Source organism: Calonectris borealis, chromosome 8 (genome assembly GCF_964195595.1).
Source record: "Calonectris borealis chromosome 8, bCalBor7.hap1.2, whole genome shotgun sequence".
Taxonomy (NCBI): Eukaryota; Metazoa; Chordata; class Aves; order Procellariiformes; family Procellariidae; genus Calonectris; species Calonectris borealis.
Window position 1 is genome coordinate 12,510,892 of NC_134319.1, and position 22,346 is coordinate 12,533,237.

The 22,346-nt window shown below is 38.7% G+C and overlaps 1 protein-coding gene across 3 annotated transcripts in view; it reads right to left on the reverse strand.

The window, feature by feature from the left end:
* Nucleotides 1-22,346, reverse strand: part of ST3GAL3 (ST3 beta-galactoside alpha-2,3-sialyltransferase 3) — a 187,123-nt gene that overhangs the window by 105,836 nt on the left and 58,941 nt on the right. For all 3 annotated transcript variants that reach the window (XM_075155987.1, XM_075155986.1, XM_075155988.1), the window contains one exon: nt 12,677-12,769. In XM_075155987.1, the coding sequence (XP_075012088.1) occupies nt 12,677-12,769 (93 nt within the window). The remainder of the gene's footprint in view (nt 1-12,676; nt 12,770-22,346) is intronic.

Consider the following 22,346-nt stretch of genomic DNA (forward strand, 5'->3'; position numbering starts at 1 on the left):
CCTGTTTTGCCACAGCTTGCATCAAGACTGCCTGGAGCTGGATACTGTAGCTTTAAATACCTACCCCATCCATCAGGTTACACATCTACAAATTCTTAAGATATAAACAAAACTTGCAGAGCAGATATATGCTGTGCTGCTTATCCCTAATTCACTGCCTGGTGAAGCAGCTGGTGTGGCTTTGAACATCCCTGAGACCATTCCAAAGTTGGTCCTTTCTTTCCAAGATGGAGCCAGAGACCGTCCCACCACAACAGCTGCTGTCCTATGGACTTACTCACGCTGCAGATTTGGGGCCAGCAGTGCCTGGCCAGCCCAGGACAGCACATCACAGACCCCAATGATGGCTGCAGGGACAGGGAAAGCCATCATGTCCCAAAGAGCTTTCCCTTGCCTTTCATTTTCAGGTTATTTAACACTATTCCACCCTTCCTGAAGCATTCACAGGAACTGTTCATATTTGGAACAGCTCATCCACAAGCAAGTCTTCTGTCTCAGTGTAAACCTTCTGTAATAAAAAAAAAAAATCCAAGTCCAAAAATGAACACCTCAGGTGGCTAATACAGCATCACCTTTCATTAAAGACAGCAGAGATTCTATAACAGAGGCAGGCCCAAAGTAAAAGCAGATTTACCACACACCCCTTTTTATTTAGGAGGGCGATAGGTAAAGCATTGTGGTTTTGTGCACAGGCATATTTATATATTCTTCTGGTTTCAGGCTCTCTGAGACCCCACAGAAGGTCACAGATATTTTAATCTGTTTCATTCCTAGATAAATTAATTCATTTCTCAGGAATCTCTTTACCGCACTGACATCACTTTCAGCAGTGCAATTCTACATTTATTCCTAGGTATGCCCTGGCGTAAACATGAACCTTAGGGTGGGACAGCTGATAAACAGATTAGAAACATGCGAAAATTGGTGTGACACAAATATCAATTTAGAAAGGGGGAACCATATAAGCCCCTAAATTTTTTTTTCCAAGAACAGTACAAGACGTGTTATTTGAAATGTACACAATTCTGAAGCTTACATCAGTTGTTTAAGCTTGGAAGAATAACAAATTAGCACGGCAGATGCAATGATTTTCAGGAAAATCATAATGAAACACTTCTATTAAGAGAGCTGGACACAGTTTTTCTGGTTTACAAGCTGGACACTGAAGTAAGCTACAGCCCTGGCTCGCACACAGAAAGTTCCTGTGGAAGGAAATCAATGACTCAAAGTGCTTCAGGAGAGAAAGAGACGTGATCATTCTTAAAGATATGGCAGATTACACAAAAAGGAAACAACTTCTTTCAGAAATTTAGCAAAATAGAAGCAGAATTAAAAAACATAGTGAGTAATACTAGTGAAATTTGTCATCCCACTGCAGTCAGCTTCACTGCAGAATGTGGTAACGTCTTGGTTTCCAGCATCACAAGTGATTTGGGCTGGGTTGAACCAGTGAGCAAGAGCCCTTGGGAAACTACAGGAACTTCACCAAGCTACTGTGATCCCTGACACTATTACAACAGTTACAGCATTGCTTCTATAGTATTTAGCAATTAATATATGGATTTTATTTTACTGCATAGTTAGCTCAGAATTATACTAAAAGGTACCAAGAAAATAATTGCCAAAGGAGCTTATGCTGTTCATGCTGCAGTGGAATCAGAGCTTCTACAGTATTATCTGAACAACATTCTCAAGTGACTTTTCACGTTGCTACAAAGAGAATTTTTAATCTTTCCAGTTTTTACCTTCGTTTGCCTAACGTAGAGTTGGAGGGTTCTGTTTCTAATTTGGCCTAATAATCTTGCATAAATTATGAGACTTGCTTTTCATCCATATTCTTAGCCAATGACATTGGCTCAGTGACAGCCTTTGCACGCACTGACACTCCTGAAATGTTTCAATAATAGAACAAAATGTGACAGCAAGAGAAGAGGAGGGAAAGGTAGAATAGGAAAATAAATTGACTTGAAATCTACCCAAAGATAGGAAACTTGATGAAAACCACTAGTAGGGAGATCAGAAGGAACAATTATCCACTCCTGAACACAATTCAGAAAACTCTGAGGGAAGCTGCACACTTTCTATGGCAAGAGGAAATCACTGGTGACAGACAGAGCCTCAGAGATACCAGGGAACTTCTTGGGGCTCTGGGGCAATGACGGGCTGGACCAATAAAGATGAACCTTCAGAGAGTCAGAGTTTTAATAAAAAGAGAGATACCCAAAACCACTTTCTTACGGGGATTGGAGGAAAAGAAAAGAAGGTAAGACATGCATATCAAAACCACAGTGATATTACATACGCTGCTTAACTTTGATGCTCACTGATATTTTTCATTCGTTTCATTTCACGCTCACTGATATTTTCATTCACTCAAATGCATTTAGATCCTCAAGCAATGTTTGCTGCAAGATTCTTCCTGAAAGTTAAACATTCTTATTGGTATAGCTTTAGAGCAGATGGGCCACAGCAACAGAGCCCAAACACACATGCACAATAAAATATGCTTATTTGGTGGCACAGATTAAGTTTATTGTTTCTATTACAATCATCATGCTCACGCAAATACAGTTTATTTGTACAGTTGCAAAGCTGTCACTTTTTTTTTTGTTAAAGTTCACAATTTAGAAATAACTGTAGTATTCTGGAAAACAAAAAAAATGCAAAACAAAACAAACCCCCCCGTCCTGTTCCCACTCTGGCTTAAGATGCAGTGTGCTCATCCTGAAGCGAGAGCGCATATGCTCTGCACCTTTTTCAAAGCCAGAAAGGCACACGCTCAGTAAGGTCCATGTGCCCATATTCTAGCTTTACATCTAACAGTCTCACTTAATTCAGAGGTCACGAAAAGGAATCTGAAGACAAACTTTTCAGGCACAAAGCCTGCACATCACATGGATTCACATACTTTTTTTTTTAAACTCTTGAGAGAGGTTAAGCATGAAAGATTTCAGCTCCAAAAATGGCTCCAATGTAGAATCTACTGTCATGATCAACACACGGGAATTGCATGTACTACTTTGCACATTTTTTAAAGGTTAAAAAGTCAACATGAGATAGAGAGAACAACCTGCGTGAACTGAAGGTGAAACCAGATCCCTACCTCCTGAGCAACTGCTCCCCATACCTCTCTCCTGGTACCCAAGCTGGCTTACGGAGTTTTTGCAGTCCCATCACCTTAGCTCTTCATTCCCAAGCTGCACCCTTGGCAGGGTTTGTATAATGATTTGGTAATTCCATAAACTGGATCAGTGAACTGATCTGGATTAAAAATAATCTTGCACAAAACGAGTTGATGGATGGGGGAGGGAAAACTCATGTTTGGACATCAGGATTATTTTACTTACCCAGTTTATTGCACTGTCTGCAGGCAGTTATGCTAGCTCAGGTAATGGAGCAGCTCAAGGGGCAGCATGAACTCCTTAAGCTAACAGTGCCACGTAGAAAAGGGGATGCAGACACAGAACCCAAGCCTTTTTTTTTTTTAAATCTACTCTTACATTATGCCACATCTATTTCAAATTGACTGCAGCAGCATGCACATCTTCAGAGGCTGCCAGAAGTGAAGAAATGAGCTGTTGCCATTGAAGTTTGTTTTGAAGTACGAACTCCAGCTGGTTAATCAGTGCTATGAATTTAAGAGCTAGCAGTGAAGTTCTGTGTACAGTTTCATCTGCTCATCTCTGGAATTACATTCCTGATCATTGCTCTCTACAAAAAAAAAATAAATGCAGGGAATCTCTCGCGGAGAAATTAGTTATTCGACCACACTTTAAACGGAGCTTTGATTACCACCACTTCGGTACCAGAGGTTTGCAACACTCCGAACACGAGTTATCAAATGTTGCCTCTTAACCTCAGCTTCCTCCTGCAGACAAGGCAGGTGGAAGGGACTGAAGCAATCAGGGTGTGTGAAGGGCAATCCAATTGCCCCAGTTATAAATAGCAACAACAGCTCAGACAACAATCCTAGTTCGAACATTAAAAGCAAATGTCTCCTAACAGACTGTGCTGCATGTTCACTAAAGTACAGCCAGCTGTGGCAAAATATTTTGTGAGATAACATACTTTTCACCTTTAGGCAGAAGTGTGAGAGATTTAAGTCTCTCAAATGAGCATGTGACAATAAAACAAACATAGGAATTATACCTGTTGTATACTCTAACCCAGTTCTGTCACTTAAAATCTACATTAATATATATTTTTAAAAATATCACCCTCTTTGTAAGTGCCTTCAAATTGTATGTAATACACAACACACTAACTGCAGAGGTGAACAAGGGAGAAAATCTTCACTCCAGAACCAACATATAAGGGAGTCACAAGGAAAGGAAGGTAGAGCAGTGCAACATGCTCCCTTCACCAGCTGCTGACCCACTGTCACTGCTGACTGCATGGGAAGGTGCATTACTGGAAAAGCCATGGAGCTCTGCATGGGGAGGTGCTGCCCAGACACCAGAAGTGATTTGAGGAGCATTACAGTGTGCATGTTTTGGCTCGCATATTTCTTTAGCCTGGCTTTTACAAAACACAGACTAAGGAGGTGACAAGAGGTAAACGTGAGCAGCGGCATGCTCCAATGCCCCTGGCACAAGCCAGGCACTGAACAGCTTGGAGCAATGGGAAACACCGACGGCTTAACCGACGAGGGCACCATCAATTCCTCTTTCATCCCTCCTTTCCCTTCCTGTGAGTCCTGAACTCCTTTAGCCAGAGTTAACCAAGGAACTGAGGGACGCCAATGATGATCAGCACTGCCCAGGAGAAAATACACCTGCAACAACTTGTCCCTGCAAATTCAAACCTCAATAATGCAACAGCAAGTATTTCCTTCATCTTTGCTGTGGGGACAGGCAGAATAAGCAAGATACAGGATCTGAGGGGAGTTGTGATAAAGACTCCAGCTCAGCACTCTGGCATCCCCAAACACCCTTTTGGGCACTGGCACGTGCAAATTTCCTTACAGAGCTGTGATTACAGCAGTTACTGAGACACCAAATGTAACTATCTCCGCCATCATCATACACTATTCTTGCATGCACAAGCACAGAGCAAGAGACTTAAAGAAGGGACAGGGGTTTGAGTACTCCCCGTTCCTAGAACAGGAGTAATCTCGTTTTGAAGGAAAGCAGAAAGTCTTTCTCAGAGCAGTATCTGGGACACAGGGACCCTGACTTCAGTGGGAGCCTCAAGAAGCGTTGGACACAAGCTGCTTTCACAGTTCAAATTAACAAAATGAACCACTTCAGTGTATTACAAAAAGATGTACATTATACATATATTTAGAAGACAAAAAATCCCCTCTATCAATAACTAATTCAGCATATATATACAATTTTATATATCTTAAAAAATTAAGAGATACTACCCACTGCACCTGAAGAGACCACAAAATATGCAGCAGATGGATCACGCTACAGTCAGGGAATAGTTGCGAATTCCCATAGCAATCCTCAGTGGAGAACTAATTATCCAGCCTATTTCTTCAGTGAGCTCTCACGAACCACATGAAGCTGCCATCCTTTGGCTTCCTCTGCTCTCCTTAAATAGTTAATCACAAAGGAAGCAGCCGTCACCTCCGCTGACAGTCTCTAAGCACTGAGCTCGTGCCCTGTCACTTCAGTACAAGCCCATGCTTGGGAATGGCAGTAATTCACGAGGCATCAAGACAGCCAAAACTTGAATAAAGTCAGTTGTCACAGAGGGTTACAAATTCTCTTTTTAAAATATTTTTTCTGAATATCTAAGTAACAAAGCAGGCAAGTGTGGAATGGAAAGATGCTCTTGTGTGCTTATTATAAGAGGCACAGCCTCCTGGAAGGGGATATGGAAGCGAATGGGGAAGTGTTTGGGAGGAGGGGACCACACATTTTTAAATTATCCTGACCCCTACTAAAGCCCTTGCTAAAGCTACAGTTCCACCTGAAGCCCCTATCCCCCATTTGCATGTAGGAATGTTTTTTCTCCTAAAGTATAAAAGCCGCATAAGCTGTACCTGCAAGACAGCAATGACAAAGAAGTTTTTGCCAAGCTCTGGTGTCAAGGAGACAGGAGTCTAGCCTGTACACTATAGAGAAAGACCTTCTGGAGCTGTCCCAGCTATACACAACTGGCCTGTAGAAGTGGAGAAACACACAGGAGTCTATGATCTACAATATCAAGGGGAAAAAAAACACAGAAGAATGACTTGAGAGAAAGCCACTGAAATTTCTATGGCTGGCATAAATCCGTGTCATGCATTCTCTGCTGATATGAAAGCTTAAAAAATTTTGAACTTTATGTACAAAGAAACAATTCAGTATGGAAATATAAACAATATAAACCCAGAAGAGTTTACAGGAGAGCTGTTTTTCCTCGGAGTGGAGAGCAGGCTGCAGTATTGAAAAATAAGCAAAAAAAATGAAGAAAGTTTGCACCAGAATAATGAAACAAACCAAACTGATTTTGGTTCTGAACTGACTTAAAGACGTTTGTGATTCATAAAAGACTATTTCTTAGCACCAATTAACTAGAAAGAGATGTTTATGATCATATCCTTGGTGCTAAAAATAGTCTTATGTATCTGAATCACAAATGTTAAATTCACTATTTTTGTCACAACACCTATAGATTTGTTGTATATGGAACTTCCACTTTCCCCCTTATTCTGAAATCCTTTCAGATACTCTTTATCTTTCTTTGAATACTTCTTTCCCATGTTCTCTTACCAAACACAGATTCACAAGTCTGCAGGCTGCAGCCATTCCCTCTCTATTTACCGCCTCCTCTAATTTCTAGTATTAGCTGCCAACTTACAAGAGCTTGTGGTTGGAAAATTGTCAGTAGCTGAACTGTCCCAGGCTGGCATGTCAGCCGCAAACTGTGGGCAGAAGTCTCCTTTCTCATTTGGTAAAGAATAGGGCATAGAAAAAGAAAGAGAACTGTACACAGGCAGCATCGTTTCCACAGTAAGGCCAGACATGCAGGAGACTGCAGTGTTACCACTGCAAACACAAGTTAGTGCCTTCTACAAAAAGGTCAAAGCATTAGCTCCAGACTTGTAGGTGACCTCAGACCTACTAAAAATAGTCTAATTCACTGAACATAGTAGTCTAATTCACTGACCTACTGATGCCATTTTACGAAAGACACTTGTCATTTTCTTTGTATCATTCCGAAACCAGTAACCTTACTTCAGGCACTTTGAGTCATTATCTACTGTTGGAGATTTGCAAGAGGCAGAATCGTATTGCCCTGGAAAGTGAAAAATTAGGTAACTCCTTCATTTACAGTGAGCAGCAGATGCAGCCCAGCTAGCCAGCTCCTACACAGAGATGCAGTACTGAGATCATGCATCCGTTTCTCTTGGTGGGGAGTCACTGCCATGATTCAGATTACAGCATGTTTTTCTGCAGCTATGCCTTTAAGGCATAATAATTAAAAAACCCACAACCAAACAAAACAAAAACACAGGCATGGGCACAATGGATTAGACCAAACGACCATTTTGCCCAATACTTGATGTCTGTGTCCATTGGTCAATATTTCAGTAAAAAGCCTAAGAAACAGGGAATATTTAAAGCTACGCTCTGCCCTCAACATCCATTTAGGTTCCAGCCTCCTGTAACTTAGAGATTTCCATGCCTGTTTCTGAGTCCTTATGGTCAATAGAACCTGACTGTCAATCTTTTTTTTTTTTTTAATCTTTTGCCCACTGTGGAACTCATTCTCAGAAAAATGTAACTGGAAATAGCATGAAATAGCACTTTCCTTTGTTTATGTTAAATTTGGTGCACAATATTTACATTTAATACCACTGAATCTTGTATTGAGAGAAGCAATCACCTGAACATCTTCTCCATGCCATTCACTATGTTACACATACTTGTGAATACCCTCTGCTTGCTCTACAAGTTTAAGTCTATTCAATCTTTCTAAGCATGGAAATAGCTCCATGATTTGTTTAGTCTTTATTTCCACTATATATATCTAATTCTTCTAGACCCGTTTCAAAATTAGTTGAAGAGAATTAGATGTTGAAGAGAAAAAGATGAAGAGAATTAGAATTATCTTATTGAAGATAGAGGCACAAGGGGTACTTATACAGTGTCATAACATATTCTTGAGGTTTCTGCATTTATCTCTTAATATATCCATGGTCTTTTAACCATCGCTGGCCAATAAGTCACAGAACCATCCACAGTAATTCCAAGATCTCTTTCCCGATTTACAAGGCATAACCAAGTCCATCATTAGGTATACGCTGTCAGATCAATCTTCTCAGCAAACACTGAATTTGCCTGCTGTTTCATTGCCCCATCACTTAGCGCTGTGAGACCCCTCTGACACTCCTCACTGGGGGAAAGTGGAAGTTCCATATACAAAAGTCAGCTTTTGGTCTTGCTGCCTGGAAAAACATGTCAGCACTTTATTATTCATCCTCCGTTCCAGATAGCTTATGACCTCTTGGAACAGCAGAGATCCCAGCACACGTTCTCCAGAGGACTCCAGGGGTAATGTCCCTATATTGTCCAGTCGTCTTTTTTTTTTCCATACAGTTTCCAATCTTTACCTAGTCACTACCTAACCACTACAGGATTACACCAGTTTAATTTCCCAGAAGTCTTTGAAGCAGTGTTTGCTGGGTTTTTTTGTTTTGTTTTGTTTTAAAGAAATCCAGACATATTGTATTAGCTAAATCACTTTTATCAAATGCTCATCCAGTCATTCAAACAACATGAGCAGATTTACAGGGCAGGACTTCCTACTGCAGAAGACAACTTGACTCCTCTCTATCATCGCCTTTATTCCTGTGAACGAACACTAATTCTATTCTTTTTTTATAGTTTCTACCGAGGTGCCCAATACAGAAACCAGGGTCACGATTAGTTTCCTGTTTCCCAAACGCTCCATGGGCCCCTCTTGAAAAACCTGACACGTTTACTGCTTTTCATTCTTCCATTCTAAGGCCAATTTAAACAATGATTATACACAACCGTGTGTAACTCAGCAACTTCACCACCGAGTTCTTCACAAAGTGAGAACTTTTCCTAGCAATTCATTGTGCCGATTTGCTCCAAAACGCCAACCTTCTGTCAGCTTCCCCCAGCCTGTCCCCCAGAAAGGAAGGCTCCACATGAGAACTGTTCTGCAGTGAATAGCAATGCAAATAACTTCTCTGCTGCGGCTTTACCTTCCCTTAGCTCACATGTAATACTATGATCATCAGTCAGCCCATCGGGATCTCTGGCAGACTTTCTGCTTTTGACAGTTAGACAAAAAGCTTTATTTTTTTTTATGCCTTTATAAAGCTGTTCCTCAACATTTTTTTGGCCTACCTCATTATGGTTTATATTTAACTTGCCAAAGTTAATGCTCTTTCCTAGTCTCCTCATTTGGATACAACTCCCGCTTCAGAAAGATGACTTATTTCTAGGAGCCTTGTTTACTTTACTGTTTAAGCCAGTCCTTATTCATTTTTGTGGCTTTCCTTCAATCTCTTATTTCCCCTCCCTTCTCGGACTTTCACCATCAAAACTGGACACAGTATTCTAGAAGTCTTGGGGGGTTTTTGGGGGGTTTGGATTTTTAATTTTAAATCAGTGCTACTCACAAAATTTCTCAACTTAGTGTGTACATATGAACCTGAAATAGCATTTCAGCTATGATATTTTGTTGAGATTATATGAAGCTTTCTCTATGTCTGTTTCCAAGACAGAGGTTTTCTATCTTGAAGGTATAATCTGCATTTGTTCTCCCCAGATGTCTTATTTCATATTGGATGTACTAACATGTATTTTGTTGGACTGTGGCCATTTAAATCAGCAATCCAGATTGTTCTCTAAAAGTAACCAATCCTTTATTTAGTACTCTCCAATAAGCATATCATCTGCACACTTAACCTAGGATTTTTTTCAGCTAGGATTATTGATGAAGGCACCTAGCATTGCTAGAATGAGAACTGATCAACTGAGGACCTCATTAAAAAAAAAAAACACCAATCAGATTTAGTCTTTCCTTACCAGCAAACACATTTTGAGATTTCTCAGGGCATGGCTCTTTAATCCATCTAGCACTTACTTATGCTTGGTAAAGTCTGAACTCACATTTTTACCATTAAAGAAGCACTTACCAAGAAGAGTTACATCCTCTGAAAAATATTTATTCTATCTCAACTATTTCCATCATATTTTGCCTATTTACATTAAAAATTGCACTAAAAAGTCAGGAACCTTTAGAATGGGAAAACATTTATTCATTTTATTCATGCTTGAAAACAGCCAAACCAACTTTATCCAAATAATAAAAACACTCAACAAAAACACACATTTTATGGCGAAGACCAAGCCTGAAAAATGTCAGCCGCAGAGATGATGTTTTCCTAATGATATGAGCAACTGAAAACAAAAGCTAGAATAAAAGAAATCATGCAGCTCAAATTCTTAAATCAACGGGCAAGCTAATTTGGCTTTAAGAGTTCTAAATACATTAAATTATGATACCTGGCTTTGTAATATGAACTTTGTATAGTTCTTGAAGTACGAGAGAAGTTTCAGAAGAGAAGGAATCTTAAGTGTAGCATGGAATTCTTTGCAGAACTACTGGTCAGCCATCCTTACACCAATCCTAGGTAAAATAATTAAATGTCCGACACTGAATTCAATTAATAAAGAATTAAAGGACATCCTGGAAAAAAACGTCAACCTTAGTAAGGTTTCGGGATCATGTTAGAGAAGCAAGTCAACATAAATCCCCACTGAGATGCTGTCTTTAGAACTATCAATATGATTTTTCAATGTATGAACAAGACAACCACCACCTAGTTAGACTAGAGACAAGTTACTACCTCTTTGCATGGTATTAGTTCAATGCAATTAACTACTGGGAGAAAGTGACTGAACAGCGATCTGTAAATAGCTACTGAGGGAGAGAATAAATAACACTTTGGATTCTAGCAGGCAAAAAACCTCCTTTTTGAAGCCAAAGTCTTAAATAAATTTAAAATTAAAATAAAATTTAGAATTTAATTTAAAATTAAAATAAGATTAATATTTTTGCAATTATGAGTTTATCCATAGGAATAATGTAGCACATTATTACCAGATTCTCCAGCAATTAAAATCTTTAAAACAAGCTAGCTAGCCTGTGATCCGTGATGAATTTAATGGAAAGAAACATCATGTCCTGTGTCATGAAACAAATCAGGATAAAGGACCATTAATGGTATTTTTCTGGCCTTAATAACTGTACTAAACAGTCTTCCTTCTTCAGTGTATATAATTTATCTCTGCAGAACCAATATGTAACAACAGCCATGCCTTGGAAAGGGCAGTTAGGTTTCAGCTGTATAAAGAAAGGAAAGCTTTAGCTTCAGATATCTTACCACAGTTAATTACCTTATATTCCTCTTCTATACTATTTACATTTAATATGTACACAAACACAGATTTAAAAGCACTCAGAAAGTTCTTAAAAGAGGATGATAATATATCTACATTCAGTTCTGGTATTTATTTATATTCTAACCAGAGTTCCAAAATTCACACAGAAGATAATACTGATAATTGTTTGTTTTACACTGGCGATGGAGAACATGGTCTCAACACTTACTGTTTTGTTTTTAAGGCCTGGCTGTAGTATCTGCTGGTTACAAGGCAATGTCAGATTTTTATTTTTAATTTTTAGAGGTTGCAGATACCATGTTTGCCAATAAAAACAAAGAAAGAAGATACCATCAGTTTCAGGCTTGGCCTGAAGGCCATGGTCACCCAACCTAACCTCTGTATGTGCAAGTCATGGAAATTCCCTCCTCAAAAGAAATAAAATATATCTTTTGCCAAAGAAGTCACTGCACTAGAGGATCTCTTCCACATGTATTAGAACCTTGTACAAAGGTCAAATGACCATTTGGTCAAATTTTCCATTTCATGAACGCAACAGAGATCCTTGAGCCCTAACAGTATAATGTTCTTGCCAATCTGTCTTCTGAACTGTCTTCCAGCAGTTCTACAAACTCCTTGAAATGCAGAAGCCACATGGTGCATTAGAGAAAGCCATAAGCCAAATTCAAAGGTAAGTTTCAGTTGATCTGTTATAATTACATTCCTCATTTCTGAAAGCTATCAAACAGTACTGCAACTTTCCACCCCTTCAGAGGGAAACAAATTCTGAATAAACTAGTGACACTTCAGCTACAGTAACTTCTCAACACAGTAAGATGCACAACTTGTTAATAACATGTCTTAGATTCTTTGGAAAACACTATTGCAAAGCCTTCAGGCACCTCAGGGGTGCTTTACCGTGTTCTCCCAAGTTAAAAAAAAAGACCACACTTTACTACTCCAGATAACTTAATCTGTCACTTCATGACCGAAGCTTCCTAAGGATTGCATCATCTGGTACCAGCAGTGAGCTTGACCACACATCTGTATCATGCACTGACAATATAATTGTTTTATTATTCAACACACAGACCTCTCTACTGTTTGAGGAAGCCCCTAGTCAAACTGAAATCAATTAAGCCATTGCCACTGACCACTCAAATAGCCCAGAATTTCAACACCAGTCTCCCCTTGAACCAATCAAGTGACAGAATAATGACACTTTTCAAGACAATCTCTGCAGATCACCCACCTTGAAGGATGAGAAGTCATCAGGGGAAGAAGGGGAAAAAAACCCCAGTAAAGTCATTACTTACTTTGGGAAGATGACAGTCATGAGCGCTGATGCATAACCAGGCTTGCACGCTCCCTCAGAGAAATTTGCATACTTTGATGCCAATTCTGGAGGCCTGTGAAAAAGTAAGTAGAGAGTCAGGACTCTCCTGGCTATGAACTGGCTTTTGCAATCATCCAAGTTATTTTTTTACTTATCGCTTTTCTGAAAAACAGCTGTGAGGAATAATAGCAAACACAGACGGGCATTTATTTGTTGCAATATCGCATCACAGAAGAACAACAAACAAAGGATAGGATTAAAGATATCTGAAATACCACTAAACCACTAGTTTTGCTGAAAGATTTTCATACTTAGGAAGGTAAAGCTCATGGGAGAAAAATATATCATTTTAGACTTCAACCTTACAAAAGGAAGAAAACATAAACAGCACTTTGCTTTGATCATACTTCAGAAAAATAGCCAAAGTTAAAATTATAGAAAAGTATTGTTTAGAAGATACCTTTCAAGCATTTGAAACAAACTGCCAAGCAGTTCTGACAGACTATCATCAAGGGATGCATGCTTTCAGTATTTGGAACAGATGACATTGCTGCTGTTCTGTTGACGTGTGTCGTAATTCAGCTTGCCTAGAGATTTCGGGGCCAAATTCAGAATATTGGGGTTTTTCCGTTTAGTTTTTTGTACAGAAACAAGATTAGCAACTCAAGAAAAGATATTTAAGTCCAGTGTACACTTTTACCATAGATCTACTGAGTGACCTGGGAAAAACACTGAATTCTATTTGTGTCCCTATCCACCACCTGCAAAATTTTTACATTCATCCATTTCATGAAAACATTACAAGGGTTAACTCACTTGTGCTTTCAAGGTAACATTAGATACCTTAAAGTCAGTCACAGGATGAGAATTATTAATATTACTTCCAAAAAAAGTGAGCATTTATAGTTACATGCTCAACATTCAGTGGAAGTTACAAGTGCTAACTACTGCAAAGATAATAGATAATACTGTATCTGCCACACCATTTTGTTAGCAGTAGGCAAGTAATGAAAGGTTTTTTCCTACAGGTCAACAGTAGGAGTCAAATGAAGATGACAGTACAGATCCGCAGAGTAGGTCCACAAAAATAATTTTGAAGAGCCCATTATTATCACAACCATGCTTTCTTTTCCACGCATCACCAACATGTACATCACCAGTATCACTTAATTAGCAAACTACTGCTAAATGTAATGAGCATGGATTCAGAGAGTTTCAAGGGAGCGGACCCCTGAGCTGAAGACAAGGTCCTGGAGGGATTGTGAGCAGTGGTACAAACAGAACCCTGGCTGGCAAAATTATGTATCTGAATGACAGTAACTCCACGCTGAACTGGTAGTAACTCTCCTTCTTGTACTGGTCCTGGGGTCACTTCCCAAGAGATCACTAGCCAGTTCCAACTGGGTGATCAATACATGGACAGTTAATTTTACCATTAGCCTCATACAGTACAAAACCTCTTAAATCTACAGTACTTAAAGAATAAAATTTATTTCTGCTGAATAAAAATCTAAACCTTCAACAGCTGGAAGAGGAAATAAACTGGAGAAAATAAAAAGTCACTATAAGTATTTAATTTCTTAAGACCTTTGCAGATGAATAGCACCAGAAAAAGCTTAAGAACATGGACCCGATTCTAATTCTGCCACAGATTGCCTGCATAGTTTTGGTCAAAACATAATATTTTACCATCACAATTCCTCGTCTATAGGATGGCAGAACAATATATTTGACTATTTACACTGTCAATTATTTACAGCAAAGTTTAGATTTCTCTAAATATATTATATAGATATGGAGAGACAGATACAGGTGTAACATTGTCTAGCACAACCCAAATCCACAAGTTTGGTTTCCATAGGTGATACTATAATACGTATCTCTAAACGAGAGAGATGAGAAAACATCTAAGACATGAGCATCTAGAAGTTTGAATCCTGAAGACTTGCACTGAATCATTTGTGTTCTGAGTCCAGTCAGGATCCCTTTAGAAATAGGCACAGGAAGGAAAGGCCTGTTGCTGATAAAACATGGTCTTAATGGTGCTAAAATATATCCCCTTCTGACACAGTCAAAAGGGTGTACAGATCACAGCTTGTTGCAGCATTTCACACATGAAGAGGTGTGGGAAATCTTTATCAAGTAAATTTAAGCGTTGCTGGATTTTTACCATTCAAGCAACATACAGAAACCCCTAATACCAAAATCTTCAAAAACAAGTGGAAAGCAACTGGAATTTGTCTGCAGCCACCACGGTAGTGAGTCATTGCTGGCAAACTCGTATAACTATTTCAACAGCAAGCCTTTCTCAAATGACCTCAGTGGTCACACAAAATATCTTGTGCCACAAACACACGCATTTTTCTCTTTTCTGATTTAATGGCGCTTTCATTATCAAATTAAAATGTCACTCAGATGCCCATCATGGTGTTTCTGCAAAAGAGGCTGAAACCCTCATGCATTTTAGTCGCACAGAATGCCAGTCAGAGCCGCATACTGATGGTGGAGCTGTCAATTACAAAACCCACAAAGATACTCAGAGCTGCTAAAGCCCGAGGGGCTGAGCTGTTAACATTTCTTGGATGTGATGAAGTTCATGATCCAGAGTGCCAGAGGCAGAACAATGCTCATAAGCCAATTGTAGCTGCCATCTCGTATCATTCAACATTTGCTCATCTCCTTTCTTCTAGCCACATATTGAGCCAGCAGGCTACAGAAAACTAGAACTGGGCACTCTACATTTTAAATCCATCTAGGGACACATTTTATTTGTCCAATTTCTTCAGTTTACACGTTACACGCTGTCATTGCCAGCACGCTCATAACGATAAGCCTACATTAGGTATAACTCAAAGCAAAACATTTAGAGTAAGGCTGGATACAGCCATTCTGCTACCACATGAAGCTATCCAAGCTAACATAACTTTAGATATCTAAATTTGCTTTGTTTTTTTTTTTTTCTGCAAGATTCACAGATCTTGCAGAGATTGCTCTTCCATAAATCGGACTGCAAAACATCCTGCACAAAGCATCCCATAGAGAACTATAGATTTTTCAAACAAATCCAGCTTTGTAAAATCACTGCTGTTAGTAGGTACGCAGTTCTGTAACATAAATGTGTACATAACTGAAGTGTATGAATAAGCATCTCTTTCATATCTGATGACAGTGTACTTATTACACTGCTGCATATATTGCTACTTCTTTGATTATGTTTCTTAGTTCCAAATGGAAGAAGCACTATTACTGAAAGTACACTCTGCAAAGGCCGCCTGATAAATTACCAAAACATGGTGCACAGCATTCAAGAGCTTATATTTGATTCTTGTTTTATAATTCTGAATGCTGCTTACAACAGATGGGTCAAGAACTATGCACCAAACCAAACAATATTACTTTCTTAGTGCTTTACTAGTAAACAGCTCCACCTCACTAGCTCCATTACTGTGCCTGGAATCTAAGGCTACCCTGATCACACAGAAAGCTGTTGCAGTAAGCCAGCCAGGGTTATTATGACTGTTGTGGCACAAAGGTGTAAATGTCCTTTACATCTTCCAGGTCCGAGCACATTATTCTAGCTCCTGATTCTCATGCTCCTAGTTCAAGTGAAAGCATCAGTTGGGTTGAGATAGTTAAAGAGCTAGTGGAGACAGCAGAAAGGATATAATTAGATGACACTGCGAACCCTTAAATTTTGCTCAGATTTTGTGCAGGAAAAACCCAGTAAGATAATAAATTTATCCAGAATAAATGAGGGAAACAATTCATAGTCAGTAACTGTAAACATCTGCAGTTTTTAAACAAGTGCCTGCATGAGAGTGAAGTTAAAGGGAAGTAATCAGTTTATTCCACTAAAAAGAAAATGCACTCTTGCTTTTTTTTCTGACTTTTCTCCTATGAGACTAGCACACATCCTGAGTTCTTAAGATTTTCTGTGCTTCTCTACACTTTTATGTGGATATCAATCTTAACAAAACTTCACAATTTGGATAAGTTAAAAATCCAGCTGCTTTCAGAGGATTTAGAAAAAGTAACAAGATTTTTCCTTCTGCTTGCATTTGGCAGATGTGTGTCTTCTTTTAATCTCAAATATGAAAACGTCACCATGGTTAATTCCTTCATCATGTCTTGATCAGGGACAGCATGTCATCCTCATAGGACTGGAATCTAAATCCATTTTAAAAAAAGAAATTACTAATACAAACTCAGTGTTTGGACTAGTAAAAAAAAAATCTGCAAATAAGCTCACTAATTGAGTATTACAAAATCTACTTTAAGAGACAGATTTTGCCTCTTTGTCTTCCACATGGAATTACATTGTAGATTGTAAAAACTGAAAAACTTCATCTGCTTGAGATCATCTTATTTGAGGATTGATTTCTCTTGCTGTTACTCTTGCACACAAAATATATATGCTGATAGATTTCTGAAATAAGGAAAAGGAGTTCTTTGGGGTTTCTTTCTCTTTGGTCCAAAATAACCTGAGTCTTACACCTATACAGCAGCTCTACAAAGACTGTGTCATGATACCTGAAGAATGAATAGGAGATGTGATGAGAACATGAAATGAAAGGCATGTAAAACATAGTGAAGTAATGATGAAATAATTTTAGCAAGTAATTTGGCAGATCAAAAAAGGGCAGATCACTAAATCAAAGCAGTTAATGCTGAGACCCCATATCTACACCACATGAGATTCCCCATCCCTGGAAACATTCAAGGTCAGGCTGGGCAGGGCTCTGAGCAACCTGATCTAGTTGAAGATGTCTCTGCGTATTGCAGGGCGTTTGGACTAGATGACCTTTAAAGGTCCCTTCCAACCCAACCTATTCTATGATTCTATGATTCAGGGCATTTCATTTTAGATAGAACTCCAGTCAGATTCCCTGGGCCAGATGTATCCATCACATACATACATGGCTCAATGTTGGCCAAAAGGCCAAGTTTTAGTTTGGAATCTTATGTCCCCAATTAAATATTGTTGCATTTCGTAGACTCCTGGAATAAAGCTTTCGGTTTAGTTTCCGCCAAATGAGCCCATGGCTACATTTCAAAACCAGTTTGTGAACTCAATCAGCATACGGTAAGAAACAATTATGGGATTTGCTTCAAAATTGCAAGACTGCTCCAAACAAGATACTAATGAAGACACAACCAGAGTGGCTAGGGTGTACATTTGTTTATATTTTAATTAGTATCAAAGGGTCACAGATCTGTGAATGGTATTTGTTTTATACATCACTTATAGTCTAATAAATAGTCAGCTTCCAGTCTCAGTATGTTTTTTCATAATATCTCATAAGCTTGTAAAGCAACAAATCCCATTTGAGGGGGAAAACCCCTGAAACAAAACCATAAGCCAGCCCTCCCTTCCCAGCTGTCAGGGACTTCTATTAAAGAGATGGATGAGAAAGTAAGTGCCCCATCAACTCTCCGCTTCATTACAGACTGTCAGCCTCACAGCAAATACTACCAGTTCACTTAACGGCATGGGAGGACACCTTTAGCAGCTCTGGTGATGCAGCTCTTTTACTGTCCTTCAGTGACTGCTATCCAGCCAGAGGAAGAGAAGTCATTAACAACAACAGAGGTCATTAACAACAGCAGCAGCCTTCACCTATATAGCAGCCAATTCCCATACACCAGTAACAGCAAGGGACTGAAAAAATGAACATCTGACTTTATAAGTAGAGTTATGATCATCACGTCATTTTGACAGGTGGAATCTCCTTGAGTGCAAGACACTATGGAAACAAGATGAGCTGATGAACCCTCTCTTGGTACGTGGCTGGAGCTTCACGTTCAACAGGAGTGCAGCGTGGGTAAGGAAACACTGAGACAGAAGTTTAAGGAACTCTGATTACAGCTCTGTTAGAAGTTTCCAAACTTTGGTTCAAAGAATTACACGGTCTGATCATGTGATATTTGCTATTTTTCTAGTTCCAGCTGAGGAAAAACTAAACAAACAAAAGACAGGAATGAGGAGATAGAAAGAAGAGGAAAAACAGAATGCTTACACTGAAAGAGACAGGAAATGCATCTATCACACTATAGCCAGCTAAATAGATGTAAATATTTTCAAATGTTACTTCAGTATGTAAGCAAATTCCTCAAGGAGGTTGTATGACCAAATACGAGGAGAGATGGCCCAAATCCCTCTTTCTAAAAAAGATATGATGCACGCTAAAAAAAAAGTCTTGTTCTGCTTCTCCACAAAGAATTGTGGCTTCTTATGAAATTAATTTCTTAATAACAAAGATAATCAACACATACTTTTATTTATTTATTTGGACTACTCAAGAACACCAGCTGAAGAAGATTAGGTTACATTAAATTGGCCCAGGAAAGCAAAGTTTTAAAGACATTCCACCAAAACCCATGACCCACCTCCACAGCCCTGAATGAAGACACAATACGAAGTCAATGTTACTGCCTTTGGTAAATGCACGCTAGGCAGAGGGGCACTGACAGCTGAAGACCACTGGCAATGCCATTCACCCTTTGTGAAATGTCGTCTTCGCACACACACTGAAGAGGTTTCCATCCACAAAAAAGGCACGAGGATCCTACTTCCTTACTAAATTCCATTCCTGGTCTTTGACATACTAGGAATTGGATCACTAGGCAGAAGAAGGAATTTCAGATTAGTCTTAGCAGTGCTAAATACATAAACATCTTAAGAAATACAGCTATAAGTGACTTCTCTATCAGAAAGGACTATATCATTGTACCATCTCTTATAGTTCACAGAATCAAAACAACCCTGCCTGGACCTTCTCAATTTATAACCTTTTATCAACTCCTAAAGAAGTGTTGGGATCCTTGTGGACAAAAGAATCAGAAGTTTTCAAGCTAGAAAGTTTTTGTTTGTTTTAAATAAGTAAATAAAGAAACTAAATGCTGAGTTTATAAAACCAGATTCAAAGGATGCAGTTAAAAAAATCCAAGAAAAGTCCATGGCACATTTTGTATATGACCTCATGCTGCATACTCTAAGAATTGAGTAATATCCCTGATCTCCTGATCTCCTTTGGTTTTTATAAACTTTCCCCTTTTTTTAAAGTTTCTGTTACATCTTGCCTTTAAGACTAGTAGCACGGAGGAAAAAGCAGAATTGTGTTCAAATAGACACAGATAAGGAGTAAAGAAAACAGTCCATTTGAGGGTTTGTTTGTTTGTGTTTTTAAAGAAACACGGGAAGGAGAAAACAACTGGCTGAAATACCAATTGTTAGACTAAACAAAAAGCATGATATACAGAAATTTTATTTTCACAGAAGGCAGCTGTTTACCAAAGAAAGAAAAAAAAAATCAAGTTTATGAAGATGTCTGCTCCCTGAGTTTTTGATTATTTATTAAACTTTGGACAAAGAAACTTGTAACTTAATGATGAAGTAACTTGCTGATAATCAACATAATTCCTGAATGTATATTATTGGACTTATCTATTCTAGTTTCCATAGATCCGAAATTACTGGTTTCCATCTTCAGTAATAAGTATCAACATTCTGGTTTTACAGATAAGAGACAAGGATGACCTAATGGAGGATAGTCACTTTTTTGGAGATGGGCTGTGTTAGGACTCACTTAGTAGTCAATAAAAACTCTCTCAGCAGTCAATTGGGATTCCTACCTGAATGGCTTTCTGAAAAAAAACTGTCTAAAGAACGTCTAAATAAACTCTATTTCCCCAAAGTCAGAACTATAGTGCTCCTTATATTAGAACATGTCATTCTCAAACTTGCAAAAATTAAATGCTGCAATTCTCTATTTAAATACCTCTCAAAACTCACTGTTAGCACAATGGCCATAAAAAGTGAGCCAATTAAAAGTCTGATGGGAAATAAAACGCTCACCTATCACATCCATTTTTGGCCAAACAAAGGAATGCAAGAAGATAAATTGAAATGTCATAATTTTGTTGCTGTAACCCTTAAGTCTTCATCACCAACCCTCATCTGTTACATCTACAAACGATCAATGCTTTCTTTGGATCAGGAACAGTGTTTTTCTATTTGTAGTGTAATGAATCCAGCAATGTAGGTCCAGGAGAGACAAACAAGTGCTAAAAAGATGAGAATAAATAATCCAACCCAATTAGAATCCATGAATCCCCTGCTCAGACTAATAAGAATCGGTACATCTGAATACAAAGATACTCCCCCAAAGCCTACAGCTGTGGGGAAAAAAAGATCAACTAAGATTTCCTGAAGCATCATAGCCAAAATTACAGTTTTACATCTGTGGCTACTACAGTTTAGTAGATTTTAATATCAAAATCCAGTGCTTAGCAATTTTAAATGCCAAATGAGAAAATCAGTTACAGTAAGGTTTTAATCACCAAATCTTCCTTCTGAAAAATGTAGTTCATTTCATTGCAAGAACACAACCAGGCTATGGAACACTTCATTTCAGAGAAACTCACAGTGTTTACCTAGGTATGAGAGCACACTGGCACAGCAGAATGCTATGGAAAATGTCAACAGTGATTTATTATTCACTATTTCCCATATCATTGGAATATCAACCAAATTTATCCTAAACACAGTAAAACACTGACAGAAGGAAGCACTTCTTTCATGTAATATGCAGTTAATCGGTGGATTTCTTTACGTCAGTATGTTATAGAAGCCAGATGTATAGATGGGATTAAAAGCTATTAAGAAGTGTAACAGCATCCCCAACTCAGGAATACCAAAGCTTCCTCTCCTCAGAAGCTGGAGAGCGACACTGGAGCAAGGATCGCTTCACACTGGTGTATTTTTCTCCTTCCCTAAATAATTCTAGGGAGCACTTTGAGACAAGACATTGGGGCCGGTGAACCTTTGGTCTGGCCATTTTTATTTTCCCACAAAGGAAGTTCAACCCTTTCTGTTGTGGTGGCAAATCTATTGCACAGGCAACTGGCAGAGACCAAACCTTAGGGGAATAAATCCCATTTGGAAAATCTCTCTCAGCTACCTGATAGCAAATCTTTAACAAGAACAGTTCACAACACTCTCTCTTTTCAGTTTCTTCAGTAACTTTGCAGGGGTAAGGGAGATAAAGGTTGCCCTTTAAACTTTTCTTTGGAAGATCTGGACAGCCTGGGAAGGAATAACAACTTAACTCCTCTTAACCAAAGAAAAAGTCTACTCTGGATATGGCAAGGGCTTCAATTTTTTTTTTTTTCCCCTGGGCTGGACTGAAATTGAGAGGAAAAAACCACTGGTCAGTGAATAAATTGCTTTAGATGGTACGTAGAGGTGACCTCACAATTGGGGAATGTGGTTTAACAGTAGTTTTACAAAATGCTGTATATAGTCATGAGGCTCTGAATTTTTCCTCACACTTCTTTCTGAAGTAGTAGTCTAAAAAAAGCTGTCTTCACTGACCTATATTAGAGACAGATGTCATGAATTCAAACAGACATCTAATGTAGTAAGTACCACACTGAAGTCTTAAGAAGGGGAAGGCTACATATTGGGAGGAAAATGTTTCCTCCAGAAACCTTGCTGTAAATACAGAACATAACCCTGACCTGGAAGAACCTTGCAGATACCGTGACTAAACGTGCTCTCATGAAGCTAACAAAAAACCAAACTGCTTTAGGGTAAATAATTAAGAATAGGCAGAACTCTTGACAGTAAGAACAGCTGCAGAGACACCCAG